Source organism: Zingiber officinale, chromosome 8B (genome assembly GCF_018446385.1).
Source record: "Zingiber officinale cultivar Zhangliang chromosome 8B, Zo_v1.1, whole genome shotgun sequence".
Classification (NCBI taxonomy): Eukaryota; Viridiplantae; Streptophyta; class Magnoliopsida; order Zingiberales; family Zingiberaceae; genus Zingiber; species Zingiber officinale.
Window position 1 is genome coordinate 36,596,304 of NC_056001.1, and position 17,656 is coordinate 36,613,959.

Here is a 17,656-nt window from a genome sequence, read left to right on the forward strand (position 1 = left end):
ATTATTATTATTTTGTTTTGGTGCCGTTGGATTTTGATTTACTCTTGCTTCGACTTTGGCATATTATGGTGTCGTTTTGCGGTGGCATAAATCCAATTTATTATTTTGTGAAATGGATAACAATCAAATATTGTTTTTTTTCCTACAACAAAATAAAAAAAACAAAATTGCTGTATGCAGGCGGACTCTACAAAGAAAAGCTTGACCCGTTGATATACACTTGTTTACTTTACTTCGTCGTTATCTGCTGCAACCTGTTTACTTCTTCGTTATCCCTTGAAAGGAGAGAAGGGCAAGTGACAAACATAAGGTAAATTTATATTTTCACTGTAGATGATAACTCATGTAGGCTTTATTTATGCCTTTTCATTTAATATAAAATAATGGTGAAAGTTGCTTTTTTGCCTTAGGTTAAATCGCAATTTTAATTCCTTTGCTCAGAATATTGTCATGCATCGAATCCTTGCAAACATGTCATGACATTGAATTCTTTTTAGTATTTAATTTCACTTTCTTTGACTACATCTTCTCGTTGTATTTATTATGAAGCTCACGCGGTATTCAGTGTAATATTATTCTTTACGTGTAGTACCGTTAGACTGTTCCATGCTATTATGGCATCTCCAATAGTTAAGTCTCACCATAATTTTTTTTTTTTTTTTTTTTTTTTTCAATATGCCACATCAATAGCACATCAAAAATAAAAAAAAATTTACTATTCTCTCCATAATAAAAAAAAAATCTCCATATAATTTTTTTTATAGGTCATACATTACAAATCACACATCTTTATTTATTATTTTTTCATTTAATATTTCTATATAATTTTTACTAATATTTTATTTAATTTTCATTTAATTTATTTGTAATTTTTAATTAATAAATTATTGAACTTATGATTTTTAATTTAATTTTATTTATAATTTTTATTTAATATTTAATTAACATATGAATTTTAATTTAATTATAGTCATTTGTATTTTTTTTAATTTATCAAATATGTTTATTTTCAAAAAAAAATGTATAATTTAATTATTAAATAAAATAATTAATGATTTTAAAAAGTTAAACATGTAATATTTATTTTTCAATGATTAATAATTTCATTTTCAAGAGAAACAAATAAATTTGAAAAATCAAACTTGTTCTTAAAATAAAAACCTTAAAGCTCATCTCCCAACTCATTAGAGTTTCTTTTGTTGAGCTTTATTAATTTTACAAATATTTTAAAAAGTTTGCATTGGATGCTCTTAAAAGTGAGTTTAATACAAATCTAAATTGATAAGTACATAGACAAACAAGCGGGTGGGATTTTTTGGTCCCTAAAATTACGATTTTAGTAATCTCCACTTATTAAATAGATGAAGAGCATCAAAATTAATTAACCAATAGTGGATCATTCTCTCATCCTCGTAGATGGAGGTGATAAATAAAATCCAGTTTCGACCTCGACCATTATTATTATTATCCCATATACTGAGCTAGTCCTGGACCGACTACTATTACTTATCCCTCTATGATATATCAAGTGATTATTAAAAATGATATAAAATTGATATATAGTCAAATAAAGGTAAACTTTTATCCTGATGAACATTATTTTTCTTTATTTTTTTTAAATAATAATAAAAGGGCCTTTTTTTTATCTCCATTGATGCGGCCGCACCTCCACTTGTTCTGGTTCCCCATCGTGATTCACAAGACGACGCACGCAGCGGCGAACGCCTCGATCGCCATGGACGTCGAAGGTCGGGACAATGGCGCCGCCGCCTCGGCTGATCCACCTCCCGCCACCATGAGCAAATCCTTGAAGCGCGCACTCGTCGCCCTCAACTGCGTCCTCATGGCGCTCGGCAACACCGGCGGGCCCCTCATCTCCCGCCTCTACTTCCGCGGAGGCGGTCACCGGCAGTGGCTCGCTAGCTGGCTGGAGACCGGTGGGTGGCCCCTTCTTCTCCTCCCCCTCATCTTCTCTTACCGCTACCGCAGCCGCCGCTCTCCGACGAAGCCCAAGTTGTTCTTCCTCACGCCGCGCATCTTCCTCGCCTCCGCCGTCCTCGGCCTCCTCACCGGCCTCGACGACTTCCTCTACGCCTACGGCCTCGCCTTCCTCCCAGTCTCCACCTCCGCCCTCCTTATCTCGACCCAGCTCGCCTTCACTGCCTTCTTCGCCTTCCTCATCGTGCGCCAGCGCTTCACCGCCTACTCCATCAACGCGGTGGCGCTGCTCACGGTGGGCGCCGTCATGCTGGGACTCCACGGTAGCTCCGACCGTCCCGCCGGTGTGAGCCAAGCCGGGTACTACCGCGGGTTCGTGCTCACCCTGGGGGCGGCGGCACTCTACGGCCTCGTCCTCCCGCTGGTGGAGCTCGTCTACGCCAAGGCGGAACAGACCATCACCTACACCCTCGTCATGGAGATGCAGCTCGTCATTGGTTTCTTCGCCACCGCCTTCTGCACCGTCGGCATGATCGTCAACAACGATTTCCAGGTTCATCTCCAACTCGAATTCTTACAATCTCCACTCTAATTCATCCCATCAAAATCGAGTCTTGCAGGCAATTCCGAGAGAAGCGAGGCACTTCGATCTCGGCGAGGTGAGATACTACGTGGTCCTGGTCTGGTCCGCCATCTTCTGGCAGTTCTTCTTCCTCGGCACCGTCGGAGTCATCTTCTGCGTCAACACGCTCCTCGCCGGAATCCTCATCGCCGTCTTCATTCCCATCACCGAGGTGCTCGCCGCCATCTTCTACCACGAGAAATTCACGAGCCAGAAGGTGGTCGCCCTCTTGCTCTCCCTCTGGGGCCTGGCTTCTTATTCTTACGGAGAATACACGGAACAGAAGGAGAAGAAGAGCAAGAAGAAACAAAACTACATCACTGTTAGTGATCAAGCTCCATGATCGATGCTCACTAGATTGTTCTGTGTTGTGCGCTTAATAAAAATGTTTTTCTATCCATGAAAATATTAGAACAAATCTATAACCAAAATTTAAACGTCTTGATTAATAAAAAAAAAATGTTGATATAGTGGAGGATCTATCCTTGACAAAAAATGATGGCTACAAATTAAAGAATAATTTGTGATGGTGAAGAACCAACCTACAAGATATTTGGCACATCAAGAATCAAAGTTCCAATTCCGATAATATGTTCCATCTCTGTCCCATTTTAAATTATTTTAAAGTTTTAAAATCATTAAAAATTTTTGAAAATTTTATTTAATGAAAATAATTGCATGATGTTGTCAATATTTGGGTAGATAATTTTTGTCCGTGCAGTGCTCAGTTGGTTAGTAGTTCAATTTTTAGGGGATGTAGCTATTAGGAGAAAAATTTCTCCCGCTCTATGATCTATCTCGTTTCACATAATTTGAAACGTCTTGGTGGATGAATATCTGGCTTGGGTGAATATAATTATCTTCGGCGGCTAAAAAACGTAGAGAATTATTGTCTGAAAACTTTAGCGGGTGATGTTGAGAATTTAAAAACTCCGTGGTCATTTTGCAAAAGTTAAGCAAATGACAGGGCTCGCCCAGATAAAGACAGACAGTCTGTCACGCACGCACGCACGCATCAAGCGAAATGGAGCTTTCGTCGCCTCCCCGCAGCCTCCTCTCGCTCCGCCACCTCCACCGACCGCTCGCCGTCGCAGCCCCTTCCCCTGTCCTGCTCCTTCACTCCCCTTGCCTCTTTTCGACCGAGCTCCTCCTTTCGTCTCGCTCCTTGGAGCCCAAGTCAGGTTCGTCGCCCTGTCTTGGTCTAATCCCTTTCTTTTCAGGGGTTTAATCTTGTTGTTCTTGATGGTGCCTCGGATCGATTTGATAGATCGTTGAAGTACTATAGACTTTCTTGTACTTGACTTTCGATCCAGGATTTCGCAATTCTGGGGCATGTCCGCTGCGGGCCAATGTCTCCGACGAGGTGACATCCACGTCCGACTTGGTGGACGATGATACCACGAAGAAGGCCGAAGGCCCTTCCTTACACATGAACTGGAACTCAGGCTGGAAAGATAATCTGGATGGCAGTGAAGGGGTTAATGAATCTGCTGATAGCCCTCTGTCTAAGCTCAACATCAAGGTACATGTATCAGTTCTAGGGTTCTTGTTTCGTACTGGAGTCGTTGTTTAATTCCTAACTTAACTAGTTCACTATGCCTAATAAATCGGTTAGTGTTACTGGATCAATGGTATTAACTTTAGGTAGAACGGTAGATGTGTTAGCTTGGCATGCTCGTGGAGCTACGATTTTGTGAAAACAGGCAATGATAGATGTGTATGGAGTCTGATGATACTTTAAATGAGTAGAGTATCGAATCTTGGTAGGAACTTCCATGAAGGCATTCTGCTTATGTCCTGTGTGCCTTTGCCAACTCCAGCTTCAGCATAAGATTGGTCCATGGCCTTCTCTCGTTTTCACCACTGTCTTTGATGCTGTAATGAACCTCCTCTAAAGCATTTAAATCTGATGAAGTATCTAAATACGAGTAGCACATTAACTGCAATGAATGAAGAAACTTTCTTCTTGCTTTTCTGATTATACTTATTCTGTACGGAAAGTGACTAGTATTGTGTACCGCAATTGCTAACATGGGTTAGCAGCAAATATTTTATATCTTGATGTTAAGAAGCTGTACACATTCTTGTTTTTTAACTGGGTTCCTTTGTAATGAATTGAATGGTTGTGATATGGTCCCGAGTATAGGATTGAGTCACAGGTCGAGATCCGGACCCGTACTTGGTCATGCAACACGTAATGGGGAAAGGGAGGAGGAAAGACTTGTTCTAGACAGAGTCCCAATTACTCAATTTTCTTCCCTCTTCATTGATAATAACACTCCTTTTATAAGGAGTTAATTACATGGACTATTCAAGGAGAAAAAGAAAAAGACAATCCCTTAAGGAAACAAGGAATCAAATAAATAAATGCCCTTTATTTATTTCTACTTATAACAGTAGCAAATTTGGACAGTAGCAGAATTTGGATAGTAACCAAATAGGCAGTAGCAGATTTATTCAGTAGCTAATTAGGTAGTAACAAAATTGTCAAATTAGGTAGTAGCAGATTTATTCGAAACTAGTAATTTGCTTCCGATTATAGTGACGTCCAACAAAGGCGTCCACATCATCACTCCCCTCCTCAATGTTGAGCTTGTCCCCAAGCTCGAAGGTTGGGTAGACGGAGAGGAACTTCCCGGCCGGTTCCCAAGTAGCATCTTCAATGGAGGAACCTGCCCAATGCACTAAGTACTCCCGTGTCCCTCTGTTAAGACGGCTGCACAGAATTGTATGGGGAACATGTAAAGCTTGACCTTCACACATCTAAGGTAAGGTTCCCGCATTATCTGGTGGAGAGCCCTTATATGGCTTTAGCAATGAGACGTGAAAAACATCATGGATGTGGCTATCAGGCGGTAAATGAAGTCTGTAAGCAACATACCCAATGCGTGCCGCCACATGAAATGAACCGAAATATTTGGGAAGCAACTTGTGATAACGTTGGCGAGCCACCGATAGTTGGCGATACGGCTGTAGGCGCAACCAGACCCAGTCACCCACTGCAAAGCTCAATTCACGGTGAGAGGAGTCAAAAGCCAATTTGGTCCGCTGTTGGGATTGCAGTAAACGTGCCCTCGCCACCTGAAGCACCTCATCCGTCTCCATCAAGGCACGATCTACTACAGCAACACGAGTAGAGCCTCCAGAATAAGATAGGAGACGAAGGGGCTCTCATCCATACACTAGCTGAAATGGTGACTAAAGCAGTATGGAAATATGTGTTGTAGCAATACTCAGCCCCATGGAAGTCATTCAAGCCATTTCTACGGTTGATTCCCAACAAGGCAGAGCAGATACATTTCAATGATACGATTAACCACCTTCGTTTGTCCATCAGTCTGTGGGTGGTAGGCTGAAGAAAAAGATATCTTGGTTCCACAAAGTCGGAACAATTCCCGCCAAAAGGAGCTAAGGAAAACCTTGTCACGATCAGAGACAATAGATTCAGACATTCCGTGGAGGCGGAATATCTTAGTAAAGAAGATCGTAGCCACTGAGATCGCTGTATACGGATAGGCTAGGGGAATGAAATGAGCATACTTGGATAAACGGTCCACAATTACAAACAAGACTGATTTACCCTTTACCCTCGGAAGACCCTTGATCCGGTGAAGAGATTAGGGAGGAGGGCAGTATGGACATTTGGCAGGGGTAGGTTTTTGAGATAAAGGCAGCACTGTTCACAGAAAAAAGGGAGGGGTTTTTTCTCGTGGTTGAGGAGGCCGCCGCCAGCGGAGATGACGGGAGGTCTTCTTCCTCCCCATCGGGCACTGTTCGCCGGGGCCATCGCCGGCCGCCATCGCCTAGCCTCTTCTCCTCTTCCTCGCGTTGCCGGCTTTCGTTTTCTCTCGCCTGTAGAGATCTTCAACCGACGCTTCCCATCACTGCTGTCGCCCCCGGCAGTTGTCACCGTCGCCACTGTCTTCGGCGTTCGACACCACTGCCTTCGGTATCTAGCTTCGCCACTTCCGGCGTATACCGTCGTCACGGCTTCCAGCGACAACAGATGTCGCTGCCGACATCTCCAGCAGCCGCCATCACTGCTCCCAGCTGGCGCCGCCCTCCGGCGACCACCATCGTCATCCTCCGTCGCTCACTGCAGTCCACAGCATCCACCGCTGCCTTCCCCCGCGGCCACAGCCGCCGCCGACAGCCGTTGCCTCCCCCTCACGCGTCTACTGCCGCTGTCTTTAGTAGATATTGTCACCTTCCAGGTAGCCGCAGCTTGGTACTATTTGGGTAATTCCGGCCATCGCGCCGAGGTATTTTACTCTTTGCATCGTTATCATCATGGTGGGTTATTGGGTTTATCCGGCCTGCGTGCCGTGTTCCGGCTTGCGAGCCACTGTTGTATTTTGGCCTGCGAGCCGAGGTTGTAGTCGGATAGTGCATCATCCGAGCCACTGGAGCCAACTACTCACCGAGCGGACATTTATCTACTATTCAGAGTCGCGACGACTCGGTCAGTAGCCCGATCAACTCATCCACCCATCCGAGGGCGCCCCCCTGAGCCAGGGTACGTCATTGCACTCGTTTCATACTTATTTTATTCTCATGTTATTATGCGGTTACTTATATGTCTGTGGGATTCGCCTCGAGCACCGTGGTACCAGAGACCGGGGGAACCCGGTCGCTGGATACAGGTACAGTTGACCGGAGGAGGACTTCTGACGATCTGGTCAACGCAGCGGACAGCTCATCGATCGGGTCATGGGGATGCGGTCAACCTTCCAGACACGTCATACCGGCAGGTTCGTTTTCTTAGCTTCCAGACAGGATCAAAATGGCGCCGTCTGTGGGAACGCGCCTGATCTGGAACGTGAAGATGAACGACGCCGGATAGTTCTACCATCCTCATGATCACGGTCAGTTTTTTTGTTATTTGTTCTGTCAGTTATATGATCTGTACTAGCCCCGAAGGCCCCCGTGCCGATCGGCCGGGAGGTTTATATCCGAGCCACAGGCTCGAAGACGAAGGCCCCCGAGCCGATCGGCCGGGAGGTTTATATCCGAGCCAGGGGCTCGAAGACGAAGGCCCCCGGGCCGTTCGGCCGGGAGGTTTATATCCGAGCCACAGGCTCGAAGACGAAGGCCCCCGAGCCGATTGGCTGGGAGGTTTATATCCGAGCCAGGGGCTCGAAGACGAAGGCCCCCGAGCCGTTCGGCTGGGAGGTTTATATCCGAGCCACAGGCTCGAAGCCGAAGGCCCCCGAGCCGTTCGGCCGGGAAGTTTATATCCGAGCCAGGGGCTCGAAGCCGAAGGCCCCCGAGCCGATCGGCCGGGAGGTTTATATCCGAGCCAAGAGCTCGAACCCGAAGACCCCGAGCCGTTTGGCCGGGCTGCGTATGGGATACGAGCGATGCTTGAAATAGAAGATCCTGAGCCGTTCGGTCGGGAAGGATATCCCGAAGACCCCAGGCCGCTCGGCCGGGCTGCGCATAGAATATAAGCAGCGTTCGAAATCGAAGACCCCGAACCACTAGGCAGGGCTGCGTAGGTGATACGGGCTAGACGCTTGAAATCTGAGACCTCAACCATTCGGTTAGGTCGAGATTATCGTAAATATCCCCGAGCCGGTCGGCCGGGCCGGGCTGCATACTATTATGGCAGGATGGGAAACCAAAACCCTGCGCTGTTCAGGATGATAGAGGGAGGTTATTGCCTTGTATTATGAAGAGTGTCTTATGTTCTCCTAACTCCACGGGTGTTCGGGAGTAGGGAGCTAATGCAGATCTCCGCTGGTCGCTAGGGAGCGAAGGCCTGAGCCGCTCGGCCAGGTACATTATAGCTGAGTACTTCCTCAGGGAGCGAAGGCCTGAGCCGCTCGGCCAGGTACATTTTAGCTGAGTACTTCCTCAGGGAGCGAAGGCCTGAGCCGCTCGGCCAGGTACATTTTAGCCGAGACTACCTCGGGGAGGATTATATACGAGCCAAGCGCTCAATGTGAAGGCCCGAGCCGGTTGGCCGGGTATATGGTTTTCCGAGCCAAGCACTCGACGACGAAGGCCCGAGCCGTTCGGCCGGGTGTGTAGTCTCACTTGGAGACCGACGAGCACCGTCGTTAAAAATCGAGAGTCGGGCCGGCGACTATAAACCTCTCGGGCGACCGACCAAGAGTCGGGACGCAGTCGGGCCGGTGACTATAAACCTCCCGGGCTGAAGACCTCTGCACGGACCAGCATATCATATATTCTATCTCCCCCGTTCGGGGTCGAGTTATCACCGAAGGCCCCCGAGCTGATCGGCCGGGAGGATTATATTCAAGCGATCATCACCGGTTTCGGACCAGTTCAGCGAACTAGCACATCATATATCTATATCCCCCGTTCGGGGATGAGCGGCCTTCACTGGTCACGGACCAGATTCATGATCATCTATCTCCCCCGTTCGGGGTCGAGAAGTCGTCGCGGCCAGGTATCTATCCGACCGATCGACATCATTCCGGTCGTACGCGCGGCATCGTCCGCTCGGCATCTATCCGACCGATCGACATCATTCCGGTCGTACGCGCTGCATCGCCCGCTCGGTATCTATCCGACCGATCGACATCATTCCGGTCGTACGCGCTGCATCGCCCGCTCGGCATCTATCCGACCGATCGACATCATTCCGGTCGTACGCGCTGCATCGCCCGCTCGGTATCTATTCGACCGATCGACATCATTCCGGTCGTACGCGCTGCATCGCCCGCCCGGCATCTATCCGACCGATCGACATCATTCCGGTCGTACGCGCTGCATCGCCCGCCCGGCATCTATCCGACCGATCGACATCATTCCGGTCATACGCGCGGCATCGCCCGCCCGGCATCTATCCGATCGATCGACATCATTCAGATCGCCTATTCAGCATCTTCGTTGTCTTGTGCCCAGCATCGTCATCGCTCGTAGAGATGTTTTTGTTCGGCACCTCCATGGTCACACACAGCATCGCTGGTCCACTCGGTTTACTCGGTATCCCACGTGTCATTCGGTTGGTTGTCATTTTATACGCCGATCACTTAGCTTGTTGTCGCTCGCTCGGCATCTTCCGCTCGACGTCTATCCATCCGATCGGCATCACTTCGATCGTCCGGTTTGTATCTTCGCGACTGCGCTCTTAGCATTGGTCTGATTACAGATTTTGTCCGCTCGGTATCGCTACCATCTCCTACGACACCACTATTATAGCGACCGCTCGAGCGATATTATATTATTGGTTTAGCGATTTGGCTTTGACATCGAGAGTGATTCAACTCTTTGCAATAGACTGTCCAGTCAGTCGGACTCACGCCTCCTTCGACTAGACTCGAAGGGGAGGCTTGTGATCCGGTGAAGAGATTAGGGAGGAGGGCAGTATGGACATTTGGCAGGGGTAGGTTTTTGAGATAAAGGCAGCACTGTTCACAGAAAAAAGGGAGGGGTTTTTTCTCGTGGTTGAGGAGGCCGCCGCCAGCGGAGATGACGGGAGGTCTTCTTCCTCCCCATCGGGCACTGTTCGCCGGGGCCATCGCCGGCCGCCATCGCCTAGCCTCTTCTCCTCTTCCTCGCGTTGCCGGCTTTCGTTTTCTCTCGCCTGTAGAGATCTTCAGCCGACGCTTCCCATCACTGCTGTCGCCCCCGGCGCTTCGCCACTTCCGGCGTATACCGTCGTCACGGCTTCCAGCGACAACAGATGTCGCTGCCGACATCTCCAGCAGCCGCCATCACTGCTCCCAGCTGGCGCCACCCTCCGGCGACCACCATCGTCATCCTCCGTCGCTCACTGCAGTCCACAGCATCCACCGCTGCCTTCCCCCGCGGCCACAGCCGCCGCCGACAGCCGTTGCCTCCCCCTCACGCGTCTACTGCTGCTGTCTTTAGTAGATATTGTCACCGTCCAGGTAGCCGCAGCTTGGTACTATTTGGGTAATTCCGGCCATCGCGCCGAGGTATTTTACTCTTTGCATCGTTATCATCATGGTGGGTTATTGGGTTTATCCGGCCTGCGTGCCGTGTTCCGGCTTGCGAGCCACTGTTGTATTTTGGCCTGTGAGCCGAGGTTGTAGTCGGATAGTGCATCATCCGAGCCACTAGAGCCAACTACTCACCGAGCGGACATTTATCTACTATTCAGAGTCGCGACGACTCGGTCAGTAGCCCGATCAGCTCATCCACCCATCCGAGGGCGCCCCCCTGGGCCAGGGTACGTCATTGCACTCGTTTCATACTTATTTTATTCTCATGTTATTATGCGGTTACTTATATGTCTGTGGGATTCGCCTCGAGCATCGAGGTACCAGAGACCGGGGGAACCCGGTCGCTGGATACAGGTACAGTTGACCGGAGGAGGACTTCTGACGATCTGGTCAACGCAGCGGACAGCTCATCGACCGGGTCATGGGGATGCGGTCAACCTTCCAGACACGTCATACCGGCAGGTTCGTTTTCTTAGCTTCCAGACAGGATCAACCCTCAATAAAGTCCATGGAGATGTCTGCCCATACTTGTTCAGGGATGGAAAGAGGTTGAAGTAGACCTGCTGGTTGCAAGTTCATCCATTTGTTGCACTAACAGGTAACACATTATTGCACAAAGGTCAAGATATCCCGCTTCATACCTGGCCAATAGAAGTCGGCACGAAGGCGGTGTAATGTCTTCTGTATCCCCTCATGCCCCGCCTCATGAAAAATTGCGATCACTATGGGAAGCAGCGGAGATTTGCCGGGAAGGAAATCCCGGCCCTTGTAGAAGATTAATTCATCCCGAGTTTCCCACTCGGGCCCCTCCTCTCGAGTTTCCCACTCGGGCCCCTCCTCTCCACTTTGAACTCGGCGTAGTAACCGGAACAGCTCAGAATTAGAGTTCACTTCGCTTCGTATCTTATCAAAGATCTCTGCACTGGGAATAGAAAGAGCCATTATAATAGGTTCCTCCTCGTGACAGCGGGAGAGGGCGTCTGCAGCACGATTCAAATGGCTCGCCTTAAATTCCACCCGAAAGTCGAAGCCCATTAGCTTGCTAATCCAATGTTGTTGGGGTGATGTGGTGATGCGCTGCTCCAACAAATACTTCAAATTATAATGGTCTGTTCGTATCAGAAAGTGGCGACCACACAGGTATGACCTCTAATGGATAATGGCTTTGGCTAAACCAATGAGTTCTCGTTCATATGCTGCTAATTTGAGATGATGCTCTGCTATTTTTCGACTGATGAAAGCAATGGGGTGCCCTAGTTGTTGAAGAACTGCTCCAAATCCACTTCCTGAAACGTCACACTCTACTACAAATACCTTGAAAAAATTAAGCAAACTAAGCATTGGTGCTTCTGATAAGGACTTCTTTAATTGGCCAAATGCCTCTTCAACCTCTTGGGACCATTGGAATGCATTCTTCCTAAGAAGACTCATGAGAGGGGTTGTGATTTGCCCGTAAGTCTAGATGAATTTGCGGTAGTAGCCTGTTAGTCCGAGAAATCCCTTGAGAGCTTTGCAAGTTTGAGGTCTGGGCCCCTCCTCAATCGCCTGGATTTTGTTGTGAATCACCTCGACCCCTCGGGAATGGATAACATGACCCAAGTAGGATACTTGACCAAAGGAACACTTGGATTTTTTTAGAAATAAAAGGTTAGCCTTTAACAATTCAAAGACAAGCCGACAATGTCCCAAGTGAGTATCCCTCGTGGGGCTGTAGATCAAGATGTCATCAAAGAAAACCAAAACGAACTTACGGAGATATGGATGGAAGACTTCATTCATTAGTGCTTGAAAGGTTGACGGGGCGTTGGTGAGGTCGAACGACATGACCAGGAACTCAAAATGTCCATGATGGGTACGGAAGGTTGTCTTCTCGATATCCCTCGAGTCCATCCGAATCTGGTGGTATCCGGAGTGCAAGTCTAGTTTGGTGAAGTACTGCACCCCATGGAGCTCGTCAAGTAATTCCTCCACTATTGGAATGGGAAACTTGTCCTTAATCGTACGGTTGTTGAGCTCACGATAATCGATACAGAAACGACATGAGCCATCCTGTTTTTTTACCAGAAGAACTGATGACGAAAAAGGCGACTTAGTAGGTCGGATGATACCGTGGATGAGCATCTGGGTGCATTGTCGCTCGATCTCATCCTTCTGCAGCTGCGGGTAGTGGTAAGGGCGGATCACCACGGGGGTGGATCCTGGCAAGAGTGTGATACGGTAATCACAGTTTCGAGGTGGAGGGAGGCCTGCAGGTTCTTGAAATAAGTCATCGTAATCCTCAAGCAATGACTCCAGTTTGTTTCCCATGAATTCCTCGCCGCGTATCATGGCTGTACCTGGCTTCGATTCCAACGGGTGACCACGCCAGAGGACCTCTTTGCCTGCCAGGACAAATTTCATCGTCAGGGAACGGAAGTCCCATATAATGGGACCTAGGGTGCGCAGTCATTTGACTCCCAAAATCATGTCAAACCTCTCCAACGGAAGCATAGAGAGATCAACAGAGAAGGTATCTTTGCCCATCTATAGGGGTATCGACTTGCAGAGGCCTAAGCTTGGCACGTGTCTCCGTTGGCAACACATACCTTCAAGCCTGGTCGCTTTTGAATCTCCACCTTCAGGTCTGGCACTAGCCCTTCACGCACGAAGTTGTGTGTACTTCCTGAATCCACCAATACCGAGACAGGTATCCCGTGTGATGTGGCCAACAGCTGCATTGTTTGTGAGTTTCTAACCCCACTGATAGCATGGAGGGAAATTTCTGGGTGCGTCTCTCCTTCTTCCTCACCTTCACTATTGATCCTGTCCGAACCAGGAGTCAACGGACACTGGGCACGTGGCGCTCCCTGCTGGATCCTCGAGTGCTCCGGCGAACCTGCAGCAAAACCGAGCCGGGAGGGGTGTCCAGGCGACGGCCCTCCGACGCTCAAGTCAGGCGAGGAATAACAAAAAGGTGGCCTCCAGATGAAGACTTGCGTACCTCCGGTGAAGAAATGGAGACCTTATATAGACCTCTCGAAGGAGCCTGGGCGCGCCAATCAAAGCAATCACCTGCTTTCGACCATGCCCAGGTAAGGGTCTGTCAGAAGGATCATGTCCAGGTATGGGTCTGTCAGAAAGACGCCCATTAGGCCATACCGCCACTGTATCAACCTCTCCATGATATGACGGCGAGATCCTCCATCGTACACTCTTGTGTACGGCGTAATCATCAAACATACCCTTGCTGACACCCCGTATCCTGAGCCGAACGAATAGGCCGCTCGGCTAACCTTCATACCCTCGCCCTTAGCCTGGCCGAACGGACCACCCACTCGGACCTTCGGTCCCAGCCTGGCAGACGCCCCGATCGGCCATTCGGTTCTCCTGCCTTGGCGTCGGAAACCCTGGTCCATGACTGGGTTATCTTTGGTTCCGCTCGGACCTACTCAGCTGCTCGGCGCGACCATTAACCGCTTAGTCAGCCCTCCATCTGTCCTCAAGCTGAGACCCTTCAGGAAGTGGATCCCTCATTCTTACCGCCAGATCAACTATCATCATCCGGTACTTTAATCCAGAATAGGCGCTTACACTTGTGATCCGTGGAGTAGGACTCGTCGCAATTAAAACAGAGGCCTTTATCTCTTTGTTCTGCCATCTCCGCGCGAGATAGACGCTTGAAGAATGAGGTAGGTGGAGTCCCTTTGTTGTTGTCCCCCATGGCCTTGGTCTTTGCTACAGGAGGGCCTCCACTGCTAGGGTTGAACTTGGATGTGATTCCGCCCCAATTAGTACGCAGTGGGCGCCCGCCTCGATGGAAGCATTGCTTCCGTTCTAATGCCCTGGCCATATTCATTGCAATGCCCAGGTTTCCAGGCTTCTGTAGCTCAATGTCGATATGAAGATCTTCAACTAGCTCTGCTGTGAACAAGTCAACCTGTTGTCGGGGTCGGAGGTCCGAGGTTCGGGCGAGGAGAGATTGAAATTGGCGCTGGTAGTCTTCTACAGAGCCTTGCTTCAGATTTGCTAGCTCTACCAAAGGATTGTTGCTTAGAGGCGGGCCAAAGCGGATATGACAGTGGTCTCTGAACCGCTTCCAAGTCATCTCTGGCTCTTCTTGCTCTACCTGATCAAACCAAACTTGGGCTTCCCCTACCAAGTGGAAGGCAGCAAGGCCAACCTTGTCAGCCTCTGCGGTCCTTTGGTTGGTAAAGAATTTTTCGCATCTTTTAACCCAGCTCAGCGGATCCCCTTCTCCAAAATAAGTGGGGAGCTCCATCTTTGAGTATCGCGGAGCCATGATGCCGCTAGTTGGCAGTTCAGGTCTGACCCCCGAGCCTCTAGAAGGGCCATACTCTGCGCTGGTAGGGCTGCCTGCAGTGGGTAAAGGTCGTCATCTAGCATCTTGAACAGTACGGGAAATCTCGACAATCTGCTCCTCTAGTTCTTACTGGCGGGAGGTGATTTGCTTCATAAAAACTTGTTGATGCGAGGTCAATTTCTCCATGAAGTCATCGAGTTTGGATGCGATCGGATCCGTGTCACCCATGATCGACTCTGATACCAAGTTGATATGGTCCCGAGTATAGGATCGAGTCCCGTACTTGGTCATGCAACACGTAAGGGGGAAATGGAGGAGGAAAGACTCGTCCTAGACAGAGTCCCAATTACTCAATTTTCTTCCCTCTTCATTGATACACTCCGTTTATTAGGAGTTAATTACATGGATTATTCAAGGAGAAAAAGGAAAAGACAATCCCTAAAGGAAATAAGAATCAAATAAATAAATACCCTTTATTTATTTCTACTTATAATAATAGCAAATTTGGACAGTAGCAGAATTTGGACAGTAATCAAATAGGTAGTAGCAGATTTATTTAGTAGCTAATTAGGTAGTAATAGATTTATTCCAAATTATCGGTAGTAGTATATTTATTTCAAGCTAGTAATTTACTTCCGATTAAAATGACGTCTAACAAAGGCGTCCACATCATGTTGCTGTCTGAATGAAAACTTCAGAGCCTGTTTTTTCATTTCAGTTTATGTCCTGTCAACAGTTTATCCTCAAAATCACTTTCCCCGTGATATCTCTCAAGATAACAAAGTATTGATTTTTGTGGTATGGTGATAAAGGGTTGCCTCCTTGCTTAAATATGTTTTTGCTTATATAGGTGCCTCATTGCTTTGTGGTGTTGGTCCAGTTTGTGCTTGTGTAGATCAATTCTGGTTTGAGAGATGAAAATATTGAGATCCGAGATCCAAGCAATCTATATCCTTCTGATTTTTCCAAAAGGCCACAATTGAAAGAAGCACATCAAGACTAAAATATGTTGTTGTTATCTACAATTTGCATGACCTTTTGAATTTCAGAACCTCAGTTAGTGTTTCTTCAATTGGAATGAAGATTTTGTACATTTAAACATACTTTAATTGTAACTTGATAGGGTTTGTACAGACTATATGAAAGCCTGGTTCATTATGCTTGACGGTTGCCAGTTGAAATTATTAAATGGATTTTAGTAAGATTTTGATAACATTATATTAAAGAAACAATAAGTTAACAACCATTGTCATGGATCTGTGTGTATCTATATCTTCCATACACTCATCTTGCTAAATCTTTTACTATATAAAATGACTTGAGGATTTAGGAAATGACATTTGTTGATAATAGAAAGTTAAGGAATCAGGAAATCTTGCTTATACTATGCTTTGGATTTGGTCAAAGTTTTGGGAACTTGCTAATCATGTTTCCGCTATTTCAAAGGTATGAACTGCAAACAAAACTGACTTCTTCATGCCTCTTGTTTCAAAAATAACCATCTATTTTTCTTGGCCTAAGTTTTATTCAGGGAAAATACAAACTGCTGGCACATATTCCAGTCTGCAAAATGCCCTATTTTATGAATCTGACCTTTGGCCTAGACTTTAGAGATAAAAATCATAACACATCTGTTCTTGTGGCATGGTTATTTTAGAAGAATGAATCGCGGAAACCCAGTTAGATGAGAGAACTAATTCATTAATTTGTGAGGCTCAATACTGACTCAAAATGTTTGAGCCCAAGTTATTAGTATCTTACTCATTTAAGCTTATAAAATTTCTTTATTGTATCATAACCCACCATGTGACTCTAAACCAGTGAGTCATAATTTTCTCCACTTTCGGCTTTAATGTCCCAAACTTTAAATTCCAACTCATAGCCCATTTTCAACACATTACTATGCTTATGCATAGGATTAGTTTTGCTTTCATATTAATTGTTATAACCTGCTCTTAGATGAGAGTAGATCATATCCTAAGCATAGTAAAAGATTCGAAAATGCTCTGGCCTTGTTTTTTTTTTCCCCTTAAAAATCCTTATACATTCTGTGGTTTGACTAGCTCACATGAATCATTCTATTGTATGATGCAGAAGGACGCTGAACAATCTTATCCCATCCTCTTCTTGGGAGTCGGTTCTCTTGTTGCACTTTGGATTTCGTCTACTGTTATTTCTACACTTGATTCAGTCCCTGTGGTATACTTTCCATTTCAAGTTTAATTGATCAAACTAGTTGCAGTATTACCAGACTTATTCAATTAATCCAAACTGCCCCACGAAACAGGTCCCTAAGGTTCTCGAAGTTATTGGCCTCAGCTTCACCATCTGGTTCACCTCGCGATATCTCATCTTCAAGGTGCAATTTCTTTTCCCTTTAATTTAACCCCTCTTTTCCTCCAAATTCTGAAACCAGTTACATAGTTATTGTTCTTGCCATAATAAATCTACAGGAAAACAAGGATGAAATTCTTTTACATAGTTATTGTGTTTTTGATAAATTTTCAGGAAAACAGGGATGAATTTTTCTCGAACCTTCAAGATACCAAGGACAAGATATTAGGCCCTAGCGATGAATGAAAGAATGAGATTGTAATACATGCTTCAACCAATCTGGTGAAATGTTTCTATTGTGGAGTGGATTCGTAGAAGTTTTGATATGCATTTCTTGAGTCTGGATCTTGAAAATGATGGTGAAACAGTGAGAGGGCTTTTATGTTACCAAGTCTCGTTGAACCCCCTCCTAGTGTAAGGGGGCTTTCACCTTTCATGTCGATTTACCTTGTTTCGACCACATCTACTAGTTTTCGCAAACCTGCACAAGTCACTTATATGATGTTTCTAAAACCAGGATCATTC

The 17,656-nt window shown here is 46.8% G+C and overlaps 2 protein-coding genes across 3 annotated transcripts; both read left to right on the forward strand.

The window, feature by feature from the left end:
* The first annotated feature begins 1,130 nt into the window (after positions 1 to 1,130).
* Positions 1,131 to 3,030, forward strand: LOC122017028 (purine permease 3-like). The gene is made up of 2 exons (XM_042574491.1): positions 1,131 to 2,491; positions 2,559 to 3,030. Exons 1-2 carry the CDS (start codon positions 1,517 to 1,519, stop codon positions 2,901 to 2,903), a joined length of 1,320 nt encoding a protein of 439 aa, XP_042430425.1. The 5' UTR covers positions 1,131 to 1,516; the 3' UTR covers positions 2,904 to 3,030.
* Positions 3,031 to 3,545: 515 nt separating this feature from the next.
* Positions 3,546 to 17,518, forward strand: LOC122016601 (protein CURVATURE THYLAKOID 1D, chloroplastic-like). 2 transcript variants are annotated; one of them, XM_042573957.1, is made up of 5 exons: positions 3,546 to 3,741; positions 3,874 to 4,082; positions 16,892 to 16,996; positions 17,085 to 17,156; positions 17,306 to 17,518. In XM_042573957.1, exons 1-5 carry the CDS (start codon positions 3,585 to 3,587, stop codon positions 17,375 to 17,377), a joined length of 615 nt encoding a protein of 204 aa, XP_042429891.1. In that variant the 5' UTR covers positions 3,546 to 3,584; the 3' UTR covers positions 17,378 to 17,518. The 2 variants fall into 2 exon arrangements, with proteins under 2 accessions (XP_042429891.1, XP_042429890.1); XM_042573956.1 differs by lacking the exons at positions 3,546 to 3,741; positions 16,892 to 16,996; positions 17,085 to 17,156; positions 17,306 to 17,518 and adding an exon at positions 4,205 to 6,984 and having other exon boundaries at positions 3,942 to 4,082.
* The last annotated feature ends 138 nt before the right edge of the window (positions 17,519 to 17,656 follow it).

What these genes read in the sequence shown, in the direction of transcription:
- LOC122017028 (XM_042574491.1), top strand. Translation starts at nt 1,517, where the DNA reads ATGATATATCAAGTGATTATTAAAAATGATATAAAATTGATATATAGT. An exon ending in TCGTCAACAACGATTTCCAG is followed by an intron (nt 2,492 to 2,558) that starts GTTCATCTCCAA and finishes CGAGTCTTGCAG; the next exon opens with GCAATTCCGAGAGAAGCGAG.
- LOC122016601 (XM_042573956.1), top strand. Translation starts at nt 6,298, where the DNA reads ATGACGGGAGGTCTTCTTCCTCCCCATCGGGCACTGTTCGCCGGGGCC.